We start from the raw sequence: 22,552 nt of genomic DNA, 5'->3' as shown, positions 1-22,552 counted from the left end.
TGCAAGTTCCGAAGATATGAGAGTCTCAAATGTTGCTCCTCTAATTAGTCCACAAGCACCAGTTGAACAACAACGTATGATATAACGAAAGATTAGAGATCCCTTGCTTTTTAGTGGTGTAAGCGTCGGTTAGGGGAAAGATTAGGGTTTCACTAGCTCTCTCCCTTGGGAAACGAAACTGCTTAATCAAGTGATCACTTAAACCCTAATATTATATCCTATATATAATAGAAGAGGCAGAGGCAAGTTAGGACAACTAATTCTCCTCATATCCCCTTATGGCCGGCCAACCCTAATCCTGAATGGATTTGGATTGTGTTGTCCAACTTGTGCTACAATGTGTGACCTCATAGAATTAATATATTTTAGTTATAGTCCCTGTCAATATTGTCCAATAAATCATATTTGTTCTCTAGCAAGAAATTACGATCGATTACTAAAATCATTAACTTTTTTATCTTCATAATTTAATTCCTATTTATATTTAGTAATCCCCATCACGCAAAACTCACAAGTATCAAATGATTCAGAATCAAAGGATTTCAAAATTTTATCTTTATGAAGTTTATCAATGTGCTTTGAGCTTTTGTGGCCTAATCGACAATGCCATAGGTATATATGTAGAGTTTGAATTATTTGCTTTATGTTTCTTGTTGTCTATGTCATAGATATGGGTTTTTAAGTCTACCACATATAAACCATTTGATAACTTAGCGGAGACATAGAACATATCATTCAAATATGCACAAAAATGATAGTTATTTATGGTAAATGAAAAACCTTCCGAATCCAAAACAGGAATAAAAATAATGTTCTTTGTGATAGCAGGAACATAATGACAATTATTAAGTTTTAAAACTAATCCTGAAGGTAAAAGTAGATATATATACTCCCACTACCAAAGTAGCAACTCATGCTCCATTGCCAACATGGAGATCTACTTCTCCCTTTCCTAATGTTCAACTTCTTTTGTGGCCTTGCATATTACAGATAATGTGTGAACCACAAGTAGTATCAAATACCCAAGAATCATAAGTTGCTAAATTAACTTCTATAACATACATATCTGAAGTAGAAACTCCTTTCTTGTGGTCCTTCAGATATTAGGGGCAATTACTCTTCCATTGACCAACGTTGTTACAGGTGTAACAATAGTGCTCATCAATAACTTTTGGCTTTGGTGTAGTCTTTTATATTTCAAAAGTTTTCGATTTGGCAACTTGTTTGCTTTCATCCTCCTTAATAGCAATCCCAATCCTATTGAGAGATTGCCCTTTACTGACCATAAGAACATCCTTATGTTCTTTTTCATGCTTCTTATGCATGTTTCGCTAGGTCTGAGTTAGCATTTTATGCATCTCTTGCATTAAAATTGAGTTCGGGGGTGAGGGTATGAAGACGTTTAACTTAGCATATATCATCTTTTAAAATTCGACAGCATTTCCCTTCATTTCTCCAAGTATAGAATGAAGATAATTACTTATTATCTTATATGTACCCGGATAACAAATTAGGAAAATGACTAACTGTATTTCATTTAGAATCAAAGAATCAACATACATTCACGTCCTAAATGAGATGTGATGTTTAAGAACAGTCTTAAAACGAGGACTATTCAAGACCTACTCCTAATGAGTAAGTCTTGAACGGGTATTCAGGCATAATGATGTACATGAAACAATTGCATTCAAGCGATTCCAAGTCATTACCAAACAACGACAAATACAAACCATTCCTTAAATTTTCCTTCCCCTCCCATTGGTGAGTCTATCAATATGAAGGCATTGCAAACTCAAACGCATTGTACATACAAACAATCGCATTCAAGCGATTCCAAGTCATCACCAAACAACAAATACCAAGCCATTCCTTAGATTTCCCTTCCCCCTCCATTGGTGAGTCTATCAATATGAAGGCAATGCAAAAATAGTCCCATTTTACATATCACTTCAAATAGAGAACTAATGCAAAAACAATCTCGTATAACATTTTAGGGCATACAAAAATATAAGCAAAATCATCACAAAATTAGTTTGTAATACTAAAATCTTCTAAATAATCATATATGTACATTATATTAAGCATTTCAAGCTACTATATATACCATATTAATTATTAAAGCACTATTAAATAAAAAAACTATAAATAAATAAGAAATTATGAAAAATTAACCTCCTATGACAAGGGGAAGGTGGCGCCGATGGTGAAGAATGGTTGTGCCGGCGGTGAACGGAGGAGACGAGTGAAAACCACACAAAAACTCGTCGGTGGAGGAGAGGGGCGAAAACGGCATGAAAACCCGTCGCCCAAACCCAAATCTGAAAAAACGGAAGCCTTGTCGGCGGAATTCAGTAATTTTGCGCCAAAAATTGAATACTTGTCGTCGAAAACCATCGGTGAACACTTGTTTGAGAGAGTGCGAGAGTAGAAAGAGGGAGTGATAGAGTCGAGAAAGAAAGAGTGTGAGTGTGAGCGAGTGTGAGACAGGTGAGAGAAACCCGTGTTTTGTATTCAGATTTGGTGTAGCTCTATTGTTGCGGTTTATGATAAGAACCAGAACCACGGCAATAGATTAAAAGAATATTATTTTAATATTATTTTAATCTATTATTGCAGTTCTTATCAGAAAATGCATCAATAGAGCTGGTCAAATAGTCAACTTAATTTCAAAAAATTTCCCGTCGAAACCATAATGTTGCGGTTTCCTTCCGAAACCGCAGCAATAGATCTATTTATATTTTACCTTTATTTTCACTTGATTTATTGTTGCGTATGGGTAAAACCACAACTGTTGGAGCTCGAGTCAGGAACAAGAGGAAGCATTCATGCAGAAAATGTATGAAAGGTGGAGAACTGACATTGTAACATATATGCAGAGTGGCGCTTTCACAACCCACTCAGCTACCTACTCCACCATTTGTTCCATCATCTGCTTTGCCATATGTTGCACCATCTGATTCACCATCAACTAGGTCATCTGCTTCAAAATGTGCTCGACCATCTGGATTTTTTGAAACTCGGTCTCATGGGTTGAAGGTACATATATTATCATATATACATGTGCACCATACAAATAATTATCTAACATATTTAGAACTTTACTTTACTGTTAGGACGAGACTCCATGTCGATTGTATTTGATAGACCTAACTAGTGGAGAGACTTGTCTCGTGGCAGTTGCACATTCTTATGCTTTTGACGATACAACTACAGTTTATGGGTCTAGAATGATGAAGGATCACCTTTGAGTGAAAGATCACCTTTGAGTGAAAGTTCATCGTTATGTAGGGAAGTATGGTCATTTGCCACTACCTCTCCCCATCCCCAAATGATATCGTCACTACGGCTAGTGCTTTGGGTACATGGGTTCAATGGGCAACAAATTTAGTGCAAATGTTAGGTGATGAGGTAATTGTTCAAATCTTATCCGTTTTTGTAAAAATAATAGCATTAAATTTAAAAATTAAATAATCTTATGCGCGTTCTCGAAAATAATTATTAGGTTACACCGACCGTCCGACACCTAAAAAACAAAAGGGGATTTCGGGGAAGGTTGTTAGATGTTCTAGCCAACAGCTTTCAGTCGATCTGGCTACTCGTTATACTCCAGTTGTCGATGATGCATCGTTCTTGGAGTCCCTCACTGAAGACTGTATGGAGTTAACAGATATGCTGGCCCTTGCCGTCGCAAACGAAGATACCATTGGTGTTACCTTGTAGAGCTTCTTGTTCCATTATTCAGAATATTCCACCGCTTATCTTACCAAGAAGGATATTGCTCGGTTCTTGAAAGAGGAGATGCTTAATATTTCTATTATCCAAATGTGCATGAGGTAATAAGAATCAAAGATATGTTTTTTTTTTACATTGATTGTATGATAGTTTTATTTTGCACATAAAATTTACATTTGTCTACTTTTTATGGGCATCGCAGACTGACTTGAGCAGATTTGGGGATGTCGTTCGTGTTTGTTGGATGTGTCCAGAGAGTACAACGGATGTGAATGCATTGGAGAATGTAACGACTTACATTCAGTGTGATTTGACTCGATTCGTCCTTGATGGTGCTAGTATCATATTCGTGCCAATCTCTCAAGAGTAATATTCTATTTCAATAGTTTTACAAATGTTGATTGTTGCATGGCATGTGGATTTTTTTAGTAACTATTGTTATTCAATCTTGCAATAGGCGTTATTGGATGCTCCTTGTCATATGTCCCACGTTAGCGACGATTTTTGTCTTAGATTCCGCTAGCCTACACAAGGAGCAGAAGTTAAAGATTAAACCGACTATGACAGCGTAAGTTGATTGGTTTGATATATTTTAGATGAATTGAAATTATAGTATACAGCAAATAAAGTCTAAATCATTTGATGTTGTGTTATGTAGTGCTATTAGGAGGTCTCGGTTGAGCAGCAACAAAGTTCGTCGGGAAAATCTTCTTTGGAAGTGTGTCGAGGTATAATATACTTAGTTTATTCATTAAGCCTATTTTATTCTCATTATACGATAAATTTCCTCCTTTCCTTAAAACTTATGATAAAGTGCCCACAGGCCACAACAACAAGCAGGCGAGGAGTGCGGTTTTTTTTATCATGCGTAACATTTTTGACGTGCTCACTTTATATCTTGGTTCAGAGGATTTCAATGAAGTAAGTTTTTGTTCACATGCAATTCATTTCATATATTATTTAATTATTTGAGGCTAACGTTGGTGAATTATTTTCAGGTTTATCATTCCTTTACCTTCGATCCTTCTACGAAAGATCAAATCAATGAAGTGAAAAACAAGTGGGCAATATACTTTTTTGATCATTGCATTGCGTAGGTTAGTGAATGTTATTTAATTTGTTTTGTTTCTCTATCTTTATAACGAAAATATTATAGTGCAACTTGTACCTATATATATATATATATATATATATATATATATATATATATATATATATATATATATATATATATATATATATATATGTTGGATTAAATCGTATTTATTTCTTGTTGAACTTGGATATTGGATGAATTTTGGATGATGGATGTTGGTTGTTTAGGATGATTAGATGATGATGTTCGATATAATATTGTACAAGTTGATTCCCAATAATAGGGTTTATCCAATTTAGAATCGGAGCTCTCTCGAAATTTATACAGAAATAGTATTGCAGTTGCTGCATTCTGCTTGCTACATTCTGCTTCCTGCATGAGGACGTTGGATGTAACATGCTTGCATTTCTAATTTTTAAAAATAAAAAATACACATGTTGTTGCGGTTTTGGGAAGGAATTGCAACAATCGGTTACCCTATTGTTGCGGTCAAAAATCGCAGCAATAGGTAATTACCTATTCTTATGCCCTTAGTTGCTATGCGGCCAAAATCGCCACAATAGGCACTTAATGACCGCTGCAATTAGCATTTATTCTACTAGTATCTTCCGCGCCCACTTTTTCGTTCCTCTTCAGCGCCACTCTGTCTTCCCTTTGTGTCTACGCTCTCTTTCTCTCCGCCGCTTCGAGTCTTCGCCGTTCCAGACTGCCTCTCCTCCACCGCTTCGAATACGACAAGTGAACGCACAGACCGCCTCTCTATCTTCCTCAGTCAATTCTTGAAGAAAACGGGTCCGTTTTTATTTGAAAATGGTTTATTTTTCTAATTAGGGTTTTCGGTGTTAGTTCAGATCTAATGTCATTGAAATCTTTTATTTTTTTAGTTCAAGATTTCATTTCATTTCGTTTTTTTTAGTTTAGGTGTGATTTCATTTTTTCTATTTTCTAGGGTTTAATTCTTTAATTTTTTACGGTTTTAGTTTAGATATAATTTCTTCTTTCATTTTTAATTGTTGTAATTTGTTGTAATTCAATAATATGTCAGCAAAAATGGACGTAATTTCTCTTACAATTAAGTTGTGAATTTTTTTCGTTCTTTCAGTATGTTACTCTTTTTTTTTTGGCAATTTGATACAAGAACCCTGTTTCGATGTGTTCGCCATAGAATATTATTTTATTTCGTTTTTGGAAGTTTTGACTGGCAGTAGGCTATGGCCTATAGCCAGGAAGCTCTCCTTTTTTTGAACCCAAATTACACCTAATTGATGTGGTTTTGACTTGAAAATCGGATCAATTAACCAATAACTGATCTGATTTTCACCTTAAAATCATATCAATTAATGAACTATTTTGAACTGGATCAGTAAAATTTCATGAACCGCTACGGGCCCAAATATCGGTCCATTTTTGGATCATATAGCCCAATTTGACCGAAGTGATTAGCCTTTTTTCCACTAGTAAATAATAATGCTTATTTATACAAGAAACTGTTAGTAACTTCAATGAAATATAATAAAAATAATTATTCAAGGACCCTCAACAGTATACCTATGCGGCTTAGGTTTGACAGCGTAACGACCTTTAGGAGGAGCATCTTGAAGCCAAAAGATCCATGTACATCGGAACATATATGTGTTAATTGTATATTGATTTTTGTAATATGTGGAAGTATGAGATTATGATCATGAGTGTATTCGGAAAATTAAAGTGTATGAGAATCATATTGAAAAGTCGTCCCTTTGATTCATGAAATAAAGGACTATTTATAGGGGAAAGGAAACTCCGCGTCACACCCTAGGTGCGCCAGGTGCAAGAGCTTGTGGACGCAAAATCACACGTGACCAATAAACTGTGTGCACATGGTACGCGTTTTTTTAAAAAGATTAAAAAAAAGACAACCTGCTTGTAGCACTGAGTGGTGCGCCATGTGCAGGACTCTGTGTGACACACAAATCCACGTGTCAGGCGCAGATTGACGCGCCTGACACGTCACGACCAATGCACTTGGCGCACCACCTGCGTCTAGCACATGTTGCCAACCTTTTTGTTAAACGCATTTTTTAAGATTTCCTTTATTCCTTGAAATCTGGAAATTTAATATGACGGATTAAAAATCTAATTTCCATTAATTTTATGAAAATATTTATTAAAAATAATAAATAAACAATTGGGTTTCTGGGCTTAAAATATTTTAAATGGATTCAAAATATTTTATTTGCTCAAAATACAATTAACTATCATGGATAATTAATTGGGCTTTAACATAAGACTTTGAAATACACTTTAAATTTATTTTGGGTTGGCTCTTCGGACTACTCTTCCGTCGGATTACACCAACTAAAACAGCGATAGGTTTTCTCATCGGATCCTTAAATTTAAATACACAATTATGTGTCTACCACTATTAATTATGCTCAGTAAAGATAACCTTGTCATTCTCTCACATCTCAAAGAAATTCCCCATGCGGCTATTCTAGTACGTTCACAGTTCAAAAGTCCCAAAGCCAAATAATTTAAGTATTCTTCTTTGGTGATCATAATTGAATATAACCACAGGAACTAATGATTTATATTTTATAATGATCTGGTTCACATTTTAAAACTTAAAAGTCATTTTGGATCTTTAGATTTTCATGGTCACATTTATGATCAATATAGAACCTTTCATAATTGAATGGCTACTCTAGATCCCACACTCTACTAAAACAACAAACTCTCCTACAATTTTAAGCTTGGATTGGCGTCTCATAGTGAGATGTTAAAATGGCATCTCACAAAATTTTTGATACCAAAGTTAAGTAAAAGTGGTACTAAATTAAAGTCGAGTCATTTGATACCAAAATAAAACTAACTCTATTTCGATACTCCCTCCGTTTTCTTTTGTTGTTCCTATTTGAAATCAGGGAAGAAACCAGTGCAATTAAAAAAAAGGGTAATATTCCACTATTTTGAATAAAATTAAATTGACTAAAAATATATATTCCGGCCCTTTTGAGTTATTCTATATTAGACAACTAATGATACAAAAAGTTTAAGGAGTAAAAGAGTAAAGTAACTACAAACTAGTGTGAACATATTTATTGCTCTTTGAGTTACTCTATGTTAAACAACCAATTATGCAAAAGTTTGAGGAGTTAGAAGGTAAAAAAATGACTACTAAATAGTGTGCATACATTTATCGCAACATAAAACTAATGGAAAATTCAATTCATAAATTATATTATTTTTAAAAAGATTCAAAATAGGAACAACATATTGAAATTTTCCAATGGGGAATACATGAACAACAAAAGAAAACAGAGGGAGCACCAAAGTGAAAATTTGGTACCAAGGTTACATTTTGGTTGAATCTATTTTGATATTACTTTTACTTAACTGTGGTATCAAAATTTTGTAAGATGTCATTTTGACATCTCACTATGAGTTACTTTCTCAGCTTAATGTTAATTTGATTAATAATGAGCCAATTTAATAACTCTCGTCAATCACTTTCCACCTACTTGTTTCAATGACAATCTCATTGTAAGATAGACAAGACGCCTTATAAGTTAGTGAGGCTTCTCTAATTAAATAGTATTGATGAAGGAAACTAACTTTATAGGAAAACTTTCCTCTTCTAGAATATTATTAACCTCCTCAAATATTAGGCTAAGATTTAGTCACTTCTTTCCATCTTAATCCATGGCTTAGAAAATTTTGCACAAATACATACACTTAATTCAATTCGACTTGTTTGGATCAGATTTATAGTAAAATTAGTATACACCCGACTCACACACATGAATCGGGACACACACTATTATAATACATGGAAACCCACTATATCACGAACATATATACTATGAAAGAGAGAAATACACTATATCACAAACAAATACGCTATAACACATCGAAAAACTATCACAAATAAACACTATAGATCTTGCAAAAAAAACACTATAGCACATAGAAACACACTATAGCACATACAAGCGCACTATATTGAATTTGACAATATTATCTTATCTTGTAAAATAGGTTCAATTGTACAATCAACTATAATACACAAAAACACACTATATCACAAACAGATACACTATATCAGAAAGAACTACACTATATCACAAACAAACACACTATCACACAAAGAACACTATTACAAATAAACATACTATAACACAGAGAAACACACTATATCACACACAGACAATATAATCTTAACCTTCTATACAGGTTCAATTGTACAATCAATTATATCACAAAAACTGAGAAACTGAATAAGAACTTGAAGAGAGAGAAAATGAAGCAGTTATGAGAGAGAAACTAAAAAGGCAAGGAGATATGAGGAGAGAGAAATACAAAATAGTAGAAGTTGTAATCATTACACCTTACATAATATTTATTGGGTGCACACTAATTAGTGTTCACTGGGTTCATACGAGTTTTTCTAGACTTAATTTTGGTCTTGTTTGAAAAAGTAAAAAAAAGGTGATCTTTCTACTCTAATTTATTGCATTGAAGCATTTATTTTACTGTTGTAAAATGTACTCCCTCTGTATTTTTTTTAGTTTGCCTGTTTTGACTTTGTGCATTTGCCTGCACTTTTTTATCTTAACATTTTTTACTATATATTAGTAAAAATTATAAGGATTATTTGCTCCTAATAATGCAACCTTTTGGCGATTCAAAGCAACCTTTTGGCGATTCAAAGCAACCTTTTGATTATTCTTAAAGCAACCTTTATAATCCATTAACTTTGAGTAAGTCAAATTGACCGGAGACCTAAATAAATGGTAATTTTTTAATTAAAACTCTTAATTCTAATTAGTAGTATTAAATAAACTTAAAACAAAAACTAAACTAAATCCAACCCCCCCCCCCTCCCCCCCCATCCCCCACACACTACAACCCCCTTCCTCCCCTTCCCAGCCACGAAAACCCTCTCCTTTCCCTTCCCTTCCCTTGCACCCGCAAACCCACCCACTCCCACAAATCTCTCTCTCTCATCGCCATCCCCGACCCACAACCCAACCCACCCTCTCCGTCCCTGACTCAAGCCCCACCTCCCCCACCCTCTCCGTCCCCGACTCAAGCCCCACCTCCCCCATCCCCAAAAACTCCCCCAACCTCGACTAACCATAACCAAGTTGTAAAGAAAATTTACGTCTCAGAGATTGCGAGTGGAGGAGGACGAAGGGGGTGAAGGTGAGTGGAGGAGGACAAAGGGGCTGAAGACGAAAACAATGAGGATTCGGTGACGAAGGGGGAGGGACGGGGGAGGCTGGAAGGTGGGGGGCTGCTGGCACCTGCAGGAAGGCTGGGTGGGGGTTCATGTGGGGTGGGAATGAGGTAGGGGTTGCAGGGGGTAGGGGCTGGCAGGGGGTGTTGGGGTGGCTAGTAGAGGTGTAGCAGTTGGTGGGGAGGAGGAAAGAGAGGGGGTTTATGGTGGGGTGAGGGTGGGGGGTTTTAATCCTTTTTGTTAATCTTTTGTTTTTAAATATTTTTATAAAAATTGTTTATGAGAACCAATTATTACACAACACATGTCCCGTTTAACCTATTTTTCAAATGATATCCAGTTTTAACCTACTTAAAGTTAATGGGTTGGAAAGGTTACTTTATTATAGAGTAATCAAAAGATTGCTTTATTATCTACGAATCGCCAAAAGGTTGCATTATTAGGAGCAAATAATCATAATGATTGAACAGTAGTAGAATACTCATTGAGACGAATCAGACCATACTTCGTATGGCTATAATCTTCTTATATATTGATAAAAATTTAGATGATTATGTCTATTGTGAATAGTGTCGAGATGTCAAGTGAGCAACTAAAAAAATACCGAGAGAGCATTGATGTAACAGTGATAGTATATTACAACATTAATCATTTAATCACTTTTTGGTATTAGTGATAAAAACACAATTCCATAAACAATTACAATTTGATGGTAATATTACAAAAAGAAGTTCAAAGGATGGTTTATTACAATTTTGATAAAAGTGAAAAACTTTGCATTAATACAATTTTAATCAATGAATTTTCTTTTGACGGGAATTATGATCAATGAAATTAATAGTTACCAAAGTGAAAATTAATAGACCATAATACTCCTTTAATTGACTCAACCCTACAAAACAAATACCAAGGCTTGTTTGGCACAAGTTTTTCAAGTAGCTTTTAGTATTTTGGCTCAGTCAAAACATTAAGAAAAATAGTAGTGTTGGTTTTGGTAGTTGTACAAGTAGCTTATAGTGGTATAAGGGCCTGTTCGGCAAAAGTAGCTGTTGGGTAGCTGTTGGCTGTTGGAGTAGCTGTCAGCTGTTCGGGTAGCTGTTAGCTGTCGGCTAGTAGCTGTTAGCTCTTAGCTGTGAAAGTAGCTGTTTACAATATAAGTGTTCGGTAAAAGTAGTTGTTATGCTTATATATGATAAAAATAACATATTTTTAATTATAATTTTAATTATAATTCTATGATTAATTACTATATGATTCATACTAGGATGACAGTGTCCTTATCAATCCACTTAAATACCTTGTTCGTCCCTTCTTTGTTATTAGATGAAGCCATCTACGTATCTAACATAATCATGAATAATATAAAAATATTAATTAGAATATAATGCACCAAGCCATCTATGTATCTAACAGCCATATTAGTATACTAATCAACATTGAAAAAGATAAGGAGTACGAAAACAAAACAGTTAGTTGATAAAAAAAATTATCTTTGATAAAAATGAGAGTGGGATTTTTAATCCTTAAAAAGTGGGATTTTTTTTTTTGTTAATTCCAAATTTTTATCTTAAATATATGATATTCTATTAATTCCAAATTTTTATCCTTAAAAAGTGGATTTTTTTTCCTTTGAAAAAAATAAATAAAAAAGTAGAAAGCTACTTACAAAAACTGAACGCTATAAAATATAACGTTTGGGAAAAGCTATCCAAAAGCTATCTGAAACTCCAACAGCTACTTCAACCTCTACTATGCCAAACACTTAATTAGTGTTTTGACTTAGTCAAAACACTAAAAGCTAATGCAAAAGCTGTTGCCGAACATGGCCTAAGTATTGTTTGTTAAAAGCTACAATTTGTATTTTTTGGGATAGCGTTTAGTGGTGTATAAATAATATATTAAAGTTTCATATGAATTTTTAACTAGTTATTTGTAACCAACTACTTTGACGGATTCTTTTATCGAAGATCAATATCTTATACCATAACACGGACAGCTAACGCTTAACAACTATACACCAACCACTAAAAATTACCACCACACATAACACCTACTCTCACAGCTAAAAATTACTATCACAGCTATCGTTACCGAACATACTCTAATTGACAGTTCAAAGCAAAACTATAACTTTCTACTTGAATAGAGTCCACAAAATCACACATGTCATCTCATGGTCTGAAATTTTTCAATTTGAATTGTGTTAGTTTTGAAATTTCAATTTAAATAGGAATAGTACTTCCTTAGTTCAAAATTAATGTAATGATTGCAGTTATAATATCAAAGTTTACAAAGTTCTGAACACACATTTTCACCATCATACCTACCAAAAAAATTAGTCATGATAAAAAGCCTCACATAAAGATAAATGCATATAGATTATTAAATTAATTATGTAGAAGAACTGTTATTATATTTTGTTTTTTTCTAAAAGCTGCTTTTCAATTTTCATGTGGTACTTTTTCCCTCCTTTTTTTTGTTTAAATGAAACAGTTAGGTTCCCTTTCTTTTTTCTTTCACTTTTTTTTCTATTTTTTTTATGTCCCCCTATGTATATTCTTATATAATAGAGATTGTCGCTGACACAAATTACAGATTTGAGAATAAAAAAGATGAGACATTTTATTTTCCAGAAATACAGTAAGAGTTCTTAAACTAGGACACGGAAACACAAAGTAGCACTTTAGAAGGGATATTTCTAAACGTTAAAACTCAGAGTTGCTCATCCCATAGTTCTTCAACAGTTTTGTAGCCTGCAGATGCCTCGTGCACCATATTCTTGCCTGTAACAATTTTTTCCTGAAAAGAAAAAGATATTAAGATCAGAACATGCACTTATTAAAAAATAAAACTAGAAAAGATTAGAACATGCCTGAACCAAGCACGACTCTCACTAAGTTACGAACAAGCAAATGCATCCATCCTTAAAGTTTCTTTTTTGTGATCAACAATTAAGTGAAACGTTCGTCCAATTCAACTGACTTGAATGAATAATCATTCGAGTTATGGAAACAATTCATCCAGAATTCGAAATATATACGATTTCAATTATGGCAATATTGCATCCAAAGTTTGAAATATAAGACTAAGAAAAATGCAATAGCATGAGGAACTTGCCTGCTTAATCTCAGAAAATTTACACAGCAAATTTTCAGGTATGGACCAATCAATAATGTCCAAATTCTCTTTCAATCTTGCTTCATTTGAGGTTTTCGGCAATACACTATGACCCATCTGAAGCCCCCAACGTAGAGCTATTTGTGCAGGAGACTTTCTTAGTTCTTTTGCGACCACATTGAGAATAGGATCGAAAAGAAGCCCTTTCTTGTTTGCTTCAGAAGATTGATGACCCAATGGTGAATATCCCTAAAAAACAAAAGTTACAGTTAATTCTATTTGATCCGAAAGCCAAACTACAAAAGTGGTAGCCATTCAACCTTGAATTACTACCCTACAATGATGCCAGCATAAAGATCCCTTGCAATTTGGGAGGGGGGAAAGTTTAGGAATCCCATATTGCAAGGGGCAAGAATCAAATCCATGTCACTGGGGTGGAAGGAGGGCTTCCAGAAAAACTAGGCCAACCTTGATTCTTAACATGATAAGGTATACATCATTATATCTAATATTTAAGTGTTTAAAAAGAGTTTAAATTGGAAACTTACGGATAGATGTATGTGCTTTGATCTACAATATTCATGCAATTTTGCTTGTTGCCAGAAAGGATTACATTCAACTTGGTTTACAGCAGGAGGAACATGAGCAACTTCAAGAAGGTCATCAAGTTTCTTGGCAGAGAAATTGCTAACTCCAATGGCTCGGACCTTACCTGAATCGTAAAGCGACTCCATTGCTTTCCATGTACTAGGTATGTCTGTTGGAATGTATTTGTCAGGACTGTCAGGTACTCCTTTTTTCTCCTTTACTGGCCAATGGATCTTTTTATACAATGATACCCAGCATTAAAATTGATGTGATGTATCCAAGTTCATCAAATAGTGAATAAGTTGAAACTATTAGACAAACATTTAAAATAATGGTAGATTCCTAATAAACCAGGTAGGTCACATACAAGATATAGATCCAAGTAGTCAAGTTGAAGGTCACTCAAAGTTCTATCTAGTGCCTTTGGCACATCTTTTGGCTCATGATCGAAGTTCCTGCATATTGTCAAGCAAAGACGGTTCAGTTCACATGGTAATAGAGAAGGATTAGTTCCAAAATTATATTCATATTAACCAATATCTTCATACCTACACAACTTCATAACATACATAAAACTAAGCAGGCTTTTACTACTAACCAGAGTTTGGAGGTGATAAATAAGTCTTCTCGCTTCACAATGCCGTCTTCAAACAGCTCCTTTAAAGCAACGCCAATCTAGTAATCAAGTAAAGCATAATAAGGTCAATGAATATCTTCAATAATAATTTCCTTTTTCTACAAAAACGAAATTCTCATATCCTTTTCTCAACTGAAACTAAATGTTAGTATTAAAAAAAATTGAGAAAAGAAACAAAAGATACTCTGAAGAGAAGAGTGGATCTATAAGTTTTCGATACCTGCTTTTCATTTCCATAGATATGAGCACAATCAATGTGTCGGTAACCAAACTGCATGAAGAAATAAAAGTGAGCTGCCAACAAGACGCTAAACATTTGTTTTTACACTTGCTAAGAGGTACATATTCTTATTTTCGAGATATCTTTATACATTTTCTACTATGAAGCACATAGCTAAATCAAATAGGCTCCCCTAATATGTGTGGCAGCGGTTAGGAATTACGAAAGGCCCGTTCAATAACCTCTTAGCTTAAGCTTACTGAACCTACAATGTCCACTGTTACTGAGGTATCTGCTATTGACCAGTCTGCTATTGACCAGTCTGCCATTGTTTCTTCTTAAAGTTTACAATGTTTCCATCTCTAGATATTCTATGCAACATATACAAGGTACTCTTTGATGAAAAACTGATTTCAGATGAATTCGGTAACTGTGGTACAAGAAAGCATTAGACCAGAATTTCGATAGAAAATCAGGAGTGCAACGAGAAGAAGAATAAGAAAACCAGCAAAGGTTAGAAGTTTATAGATAAGCATCCATCTTCTATTATTTGTGCATATATGATGCAATTCAAAGATGAATAACTGAAGCAAAAAATGTACACAAAAGAAAACAAAAAATTAATTAGCAATGCAAATAATCAATTAGCAACTCGATAGACCAGCAAGGAGAGACACAAAATTTACAAGCGAAACACACCCTGTACAGCTATCTCAACAGCATTGAGCCAACTTATAAGGTTTTCCACTACTAAAAGTTCAAAATCGCACAGAGAGTTCAGAAAAGATAAGTTTCCAAACAGTTGCAGAGTTCCTAGACAAACCTCCTTTGCTCTCCTGATGAAATACATAACATAAAGAAACTGAAAGAAAAAACCATAGGCGACCTGGGCATCAAGCACACGAAGATGATGTAGCACACGGATACAACAACGCTGTCAAGTTTCAGAGGAACAATGCAGTATACATTATTTAGTCTTCTTGTTCCCCATGACCACATACCAATGTTAGTATTTCCCAACCCAATTGGAAATAAAACTTGTCACTTTTCTTCCTTCACCCAATAATTATCCATATTTTTTGTATTCAACAATCATGTCAAAAAATAATAGTCATTGACTATCAAAAAAATAAAAACTCATCCTTCAAGTAAGTTCATGAAAAAGAGACATCCCTAAACTTAAAGGGCACCTGAACTATAACTTGCAAAACAATTCCTGCTTGAAAAACTAGCCGTCCTCTACAAAGAGATGAAATGCGGATATTATTCAGATTTCAGTGTATCAGGAAACCTCCCTCAACCTTTTTCTTTAAATCTTTTATAATGATATAAGTTATAACACACCAGCTTCAATTATAAACTAGACTGTAATCACACTTGATTATATATGAAGACCCAACGTAATACACCCTTAAATTTACCCCACTATACAGTAAATGAATTCTCTAATCTCTTGACACTTCCATTTCTCAGAGTCATCCCAAAACAAAACTAAGATTTAGACATGTAATTGAACGGATGTGGGAGCCCCAAGATTAGTTTTATATTTAATCACACCCCATCACATAAGAGCTCATTATGCTTGAAGTGTGGATGCAACATAGACCTCCTTTCACCCAACGCTAAATATTCCACTATGGAAATGAAGGTTAAGATATTCGAACTTGTGACCTTTTGGTCACATTAGCTGCAATAACATGTCAAAGGACAACTCAACCAAAAGCTTATGATGATGGTTGTAGGCTTGAAGCCCCAAGATTGATTTTATATTATAGGGTACGTGTCTAAGTGTCTCATTCATCTAGTATTTGAAAATTTTCCGTCAATTTTGACCCAAAATGAAGTGTCAAAGTAAACATAACCATGTGAGAGTGTCAAAATCCGACAAGAGTGCTCAAGATAAAATAGAGAGTCCAAGTAACATAAGACATGTACTAAGTACTAAAAATCCTAATAGACAGAAATAACTGTGTGAACGAGATAAGCTAATTGAAAACGGCGTATAATCAATGAGAGTTGCCACAATAACAAACATTTTTCAGAATGCAAATACTAGCAAGGGCAGCAATCAAATTTGACCATCGTGTGGATGTTATCTAATTTAGTTGGTAAAAGTTATATAGGTGGGTGATGATTGAATCTCATCTGTCATTACGCTGAGTGACTCTCTAACACCAAAAGAATTTGATCACTGTACATCTAGTGACCAGTAGAATCAGAGAATACCAAGATTTACCAAACAATGGAATTTGGTAGTCCAGTCTTCATAGAAGTTAAAACAATTCAATTATTAACCATAGATATAAACTAACACAGCATTCACTGTGGAAAATGAAAAGAAAAAAAACAAGAGAATTTAAACTTTTTAGTGAGGTTGACATTTGACAAAGCAATAGCATAGAGATGGGAGAGAACCTTGATGGCAGGAGCAAGAATTTGTGGGGAAGTTGCATATGTCCCCAGCCCAATAGAAGGAATTTTTGCTCCAGTATTTAACTCAAAATATTGCAAATTCCTCTCCATTTTATTTCGAATTCCACGGTTACCTTTTTTAGTATATTATTTGACGAGACTACTACTCTCTTTATATAGCAAAAAGGGAACAAAAGAGCCAGAGTGAAGAATACGACTATGAGCAGACATCTTCAATATGACTTCATCGCAGTCGTCAGCCTCCACTTTTGGTACATGCCTGCTGACTGCTGCGAGTGCGTGCTGAGTTGCTCACTGGTTTTTCTTTTACTAAATTTAGTGACGAGGAGTTGTGGTTCTTGTGGAGCTCGAGACTTTTGTTATGTTAAGTTCACCTCATGGGTTGTTTGGTTAACATTTGTTAATATAGAAAGTTAGAAATTCTAGGAGTTGGAATTGTTTGGTTGACAAATTCATGGGAAGGAGAAATTCCTAGGTAGTTCCATTTCCCATAAAATAGAGGAAGTTACTTACCTAGGGGGACCTAGGTAAGTGGAAATTCCCATGGGAATTTTCATTTTCCTTGAATCACCAAACAACATCTAGCAATTTCTAGGAAATACAATTATATGGAAAGATAATATTCCAAGGAATTTGTACTTCCTACATTCAACCAAACGAGCACTTATTTTTGTTGATTTGAACTTTTTTTTATCTGATATGATTTTATTTGATCTGAACTTATCTGATTTAATTTGAATTTATCTTTCATAAATCATATTATTACTAATATTATTTTTACTTTGTATTTCAAGTATTATTGTTAATATTATTTTTTATTATATACAACTTTTAAAATTAATAATAATTATTATATTATTATTTTTATTTTTAAAAGAACACATTAGTGTATGAACATACAATTAAAAATAAGAAAAACACATATTTTAAGTTAAAAAAAATATGATTCATGGTAAAGAAAACATATTGTTCATGTTTAACGTTCATTTATAATAAGAATTCAGTAAGTAGTGAAAAGAACATATAATGCTAATAAAAAAAACATATTGAAAGAGATACAAAATCTATTAAAAGGACACATTCTAAAAATAAAAGACAGATGTTATTTTTATACTTATGACATGTTTGGAATTAACTAACAACATATTCTTTGTTATATCAATACATTATTCTTTTTCATTATAAATAAATTTATAAATATATATAATCATATGATCTCGAATAAAATTGTTAAATATTATTCTTATATCGTTATCCTGTTCTATATGAACTTTGTTTCTAAAGATAAGTTGAAAATCCTTGTAGGAAAATTTTTGAACGTGATACTTGTTACGTAGTGCTTTACTCGTAAATATACTACTATTTCCTCAACAAGTTCTTCAACGAGAGACTTGTGCAACAATGCCTTGATCAAAAGATCCCGAAGCTGAGCTCCGCTCCAGACTCGCAAAAAGAAACCCACCCTGGAGGTTTAGGTGGTATTTCTCCCTCCGAAGCTTTAGTCAGGTATCAGGAGTAGTAAAGGAAACTTTTAGAGAGAGAAAGTAGAGAGAGAGAGATCTATGACAAAGTAACATGCCTTTCTCCTGAGTTCAACGACTATTTATAGTGTTTAGAATAATTGATGTGCCCTGAGGTCACCCTAATTTGGGAGCACCTGATTGGCTAAGCAATAAAATCATGACACATGGCAAGCATTTATTGGAGGGTACACATCATCCAACCTTATACAACATGTGCCTTTTTGGGACTTTGGGCCAAAGTACGAGCCAGGCCAGAAAGGTGGGCTGGTACTTCTCCTGATTGGGATTTGTACTTCAGCAACCTCCTTTTGGCCCTATACTTTGTTCAATAGACAGGTTACACGTGGTCAATTCAGATGAATCCACGTATCCCACTTAGAGCCATTGATCTTTAGGTTACAACATTTATCCCTAAAAGAGGTTTTTTTATCGTTTAAGCGCCAAGACGGTTAAAATTCTCTATTAACTGAAGAGAACTACCTTGCCTTTTCAAAAAATGGTAAAGGCGCCATTTTGCCGGTCTCAACCGGTCAACATTCAATGAGTTTTTTAGTGCAACCGTAATTTTCACCGGAAGGGGAGGTCAATTTTACCTCCCGAAATATGACATTTTGTACTTTTTGGGATCATTTCACACCTTGAGAGAATTTTTCTAGAGAGAGAGATTCTGCCCTTTTTTCTGAATTTCTAGAGAGAGAGTGCGCTCGTCCAAGATCTGTTACCTTCAGCAACCATTCGAGTAACTCAACAGGTTTACCTCTCCTTCTTCTTGCTCTCAATTCTTTACTTTTCCTTCATTTTTTTAAAAGAATGGATTCTTCTTCGTTGAATAATTACGGCCGCTTAAGAGTTGGTCTTAACACTAGAATAGATAGCTTTCCCTCTTCGACATATTCTAGAGTTGGGCATATTCTGGCCGGTCATGCATTTTATTTTTATGGACATGGACGACAAAGTCAGACGACCCAGTCTTTACTTGTGCAGGGTAATCTGGCGCGCGTCAAGCAAACTGCTCGTCTAAGACGTGGAGTAAACCTCCCGGCCTCAAGTTTGGAAATGGAGGCGTCAACCGGCAAAATCTCTAAAGATGTGAAATGTGAAATCTAGAGTGCCCGGCCGGGACTAGAAACTCCTTCCCCTGGAGGCGTCCAGGAAGAAGGACTTATTGAAATGACCTTAAAGGCCAGCCCGTCTGGAAAAGACATGGAAGTGGACGAAACTAATGAGGTAGAAAGTGATTATATCCGTCCAATGATTCTGACGACCCCTCCACAACTTCCTCGGAGATTAGACGACATCGAGGTCCTCGTTCTGACCCTAGGTTTATTTTAGCCAATAATGGCTGGTTAGGACGGGTAGGCACCGACCTTAGACACTTCTCCTTGGCCATTCCTATGCCGAGGTATTCTTTTGTCTTGCCCGGTAGGGAGGACACCATTATCAATGCCCCGTCTTCACCCTAGGTTTATCGGTTGGCTTTGGACACAGGGCTGAGATTTCCTCTTCACCCTTTTGTTAGTCGGCTTCTTCATTATTACAACATTGACCATAACTAACTAGCCCATAACTCCTGGCAAAAACATTCTGACCTTCTTGGTCGTTTGTGAGTTAAAGGGCGTTACTCATTCCTTGTCGGCCTTCACTTAGATACACTATGTATCTAAGGTTCCCAAGACATTAGAAGGAGTCTAGTTCAGTGGTACAATCGTCATGGTTTCCTTACGTCTTGGGACAAGACCTCCAAGATGCACACCTGGAAGGCGGAATTCCTATTCGTCCAAGCACCTAACGAGGCAGTGGCTAGGAGATATCGCCACTTTAGTCGGGAGCCTACCAACACCGGACAAACCGCTTTTTTTTTAGAGCTGACCAACAATTCAGACGAGGAACTGGTGGAATACTTCAAAATATCGGAGTATTATGCCCCAAATAGCTCGTCCTTTAAGGGTCCGTCCAACTGGACCCCTTTTAAGGAAATGTTTTACGATGATAATTTCCTTGTCGCCGCTGGCTTGCGGTCGGCCAAAGATAGATGTATACCTTTTATTCCCCAAGTAAAATTCTTCGTCCGGGAACTTTGCCTTACTAATGATATGTTTCTCTTTTACAACTTATGTTAAAGTCGTCTTGAAGAAATCTTGGATGGGAGACATCAGTATGTCTAAATTCACAAGATCTCTGTGGAAAGAGTACAACAAGACCGGCTTTGAAAAGAAGAGAGATACTCTGGTTAGTTTTTTTTTTTTTTTGAGCTGGTTTTGCCTTGCCTGAACCTTCGTTCATGGTGTATACCAAAGTACGACATAGAGCCCCTTCTAGGAGGTAGGCAGCCAAGATGGCCGTCCTAACCTTTGGGGTATGTCAATTTTGGGATGAGCCCCTATTAAAAAGAGAAGTCGGCCAGCAGTCTTCTGGCCGACCTTCTTCTTCAGCTATAATCGTCTAGGGACTGGAGTGCCTATTCAGTTTCTGGACGAGGCTTGCTCCTAGGCGAAGAGCGGCCAACTGTTTTGTGGCCGACTTTCTTCTCTGGGTAACCTTCGTCTAGGGACTGAAGCTTGTTTTTAGTTTTAGGACGAGCCTCATCTTTGGACAAGGGGCCAGCTATCTTTTAGCCGATCTTCTCTTTTGTTCAGCCTATACTTGTAATTTCATTTCTAACTTTGTTTTCAAAAAAATGCCCAATGTCAAAAGCGTTGGCTGAGAAGGCGGCCACCAAAAAGAGGTCGGCCACTACGGGAGACGCTCCTCCTCCCAAAAAAATCCAAAGGCTTTACAGCCCAAACGGAGGTCGAGTGTCCTTTGTCGAAGGTTGAGAAGCCTCCCAAGGCAGAAGATATGGGGTTCGTCGTTCCCTTCGTTGGGGAAAATAGCTTAATGCCTTCTACTGTTGCCAAACAACCGGGCGCGGTTGTTTTTCTAGAGAGCCCTGATAAGGCTCAAGAATAATTCACATAGCCGGACGCGGGTAAGGATGGCGGCCTTTTCTGACCATGTTGCTAGGGTGGTATCTCAGATGCCCCCTGCATATAGATCTTCTTTGCTGTCTTCTGGTGAGTCCTACTACTCCAACATAGTTAAGACACTGCGTGTTGGAAGGCGTCCGATGAGTCCATCCAATGGACTAGCAGTGATCATTCCCGTCGGGAACACTGACAAATCTTCTTTCAGATAAAGGCAAAGGAGCGGCTAAAGCAGTTCCTGAGGCTTCCCCTGTACTTTCGGACGACAAATCCTCGGCCGCTTTCTCAAGGATGATCTCGGCCAACCGTGAGAAGCTCAAGCAGGAGCTCTTCAAGTGCTTCGCAGAGCCTTATATCAAAGGCTTGAGAGGTGCTTCCTCTGGGTATGTAGGTTACATGTCCTAGTTGGCTGCTAAGGTATAGAAATCCTTTCCCTGCTGTTTTTCTTTTATACTTGTGAAATAATTTGTTTTTTATGATCATTAGACTACTTAATCTTATCCTCTTCTCTTCAGTTCTTCGCTCACAAGAGTCACAACATCATAATAGAAGACTGGGCGAGATTGCTCACAAAAGAAAACAAAGAGCTCGTCCGGGATGCTACAACAGCCGGGGACAAAGCCATTCATGGTATAGAGATGGTGAAAATCTTGCATCGCCAGTAGGGGTGTAAGTTCGGTTTTTGGTTTGGTTTTAGGTCAAAACCAAACCAAACCGAAATAAATTCGGTTTTGAAATTTCCAAACCAAATCCAAACCGAAATTCGACTCAATCCAAACCAAACCAAACCAAAATATGAAACCAAAAACCAAACCAAACCGGATTTTTTTTATCTTTCAAAATCCAAACCAAAACAAACCAATTTTTTTTCATATTCCAAAATCCAAACCAAACCCAAATGAAACTAAATCAAACCAAGATAAAAACCAAACCGAATTTAAACCAAACTTTTTGATAATTTGTATTTTAAGTGACAATATTTTTGTATTTTCGTAATTAATATTAAAAAAAAGAAAGACAAAAAA

The 22,552-nt window shown here is 35.7% G+C and overlaps 1 protein-coding gene across 2 annotated transcripts; it reads right to left on the bottom strand.

Annotated features, from left to right (window-relative positions):
• Window positions 1-12,642: 12,642 nt before the first annotated feature.
• LOC104893170 (NADPH-dependent aldo-keto reductase, chloroplastic) lies at window positions 12,643-17,337 on the bottom strand. 2 transcript variants are annotated; one of them, XM_010679255.4, is made up of 7 exons: window positions 17,024-17,332; window positions 14,609-14,659; window positions 14,350-14,426; window positions 14,119-14,206; window positions 13,712-13,984; window positions 13,164-13,412; window positions 12,643-12,845 (listed from the first exon to the last, which is right to left on the bottom strand). In XM_010679255.4, exons 1-7 carry the CDS (start codon window positions 17,129-17,131, stop codon window positions 12,759-12,761), a joined length of 933 nt encoding a protein of 310 aa, XP_010677557.1. In that variant the 5' UTR covers window positions 17,132-17,332; the 3' UTR covers window positions 12,643-12,758. The 2 variants fall into 2 exon arrangements, with proteins under 2 accessions (XP_010677557.1, XP_048500650.1); XM_048644693.2 differs by lacking the exon at window positions 14,609-14,659 and having other exon boundaries at window positions 17,024-17,337.
• Between the last annotated feature and the right edge of the window lie 5,215 nt (window positions 17,338-22,552).

This window comes from Beta vulgaris, chromosome 5 (assembly GCF_026745355.1).
Source record: "Beta vulgaris subsp. vulgaris cultivar EL10 chromosome 5, EL10.2, whole genome shotgun sequence".
Taxonomy (NCBI): domain Eukaryota; kingdom Viridiplantae; phylum Streptophyta; class Magnoliopsida; order Caryophyllales; family Amaranthaceae; genus Beta; species Beta vulgaris.
The sequence above is the reverse complement of the archived record's forward strand: the minus strand, read 5'-3'. Positions and strand labels throughout refer to the sequence as shown.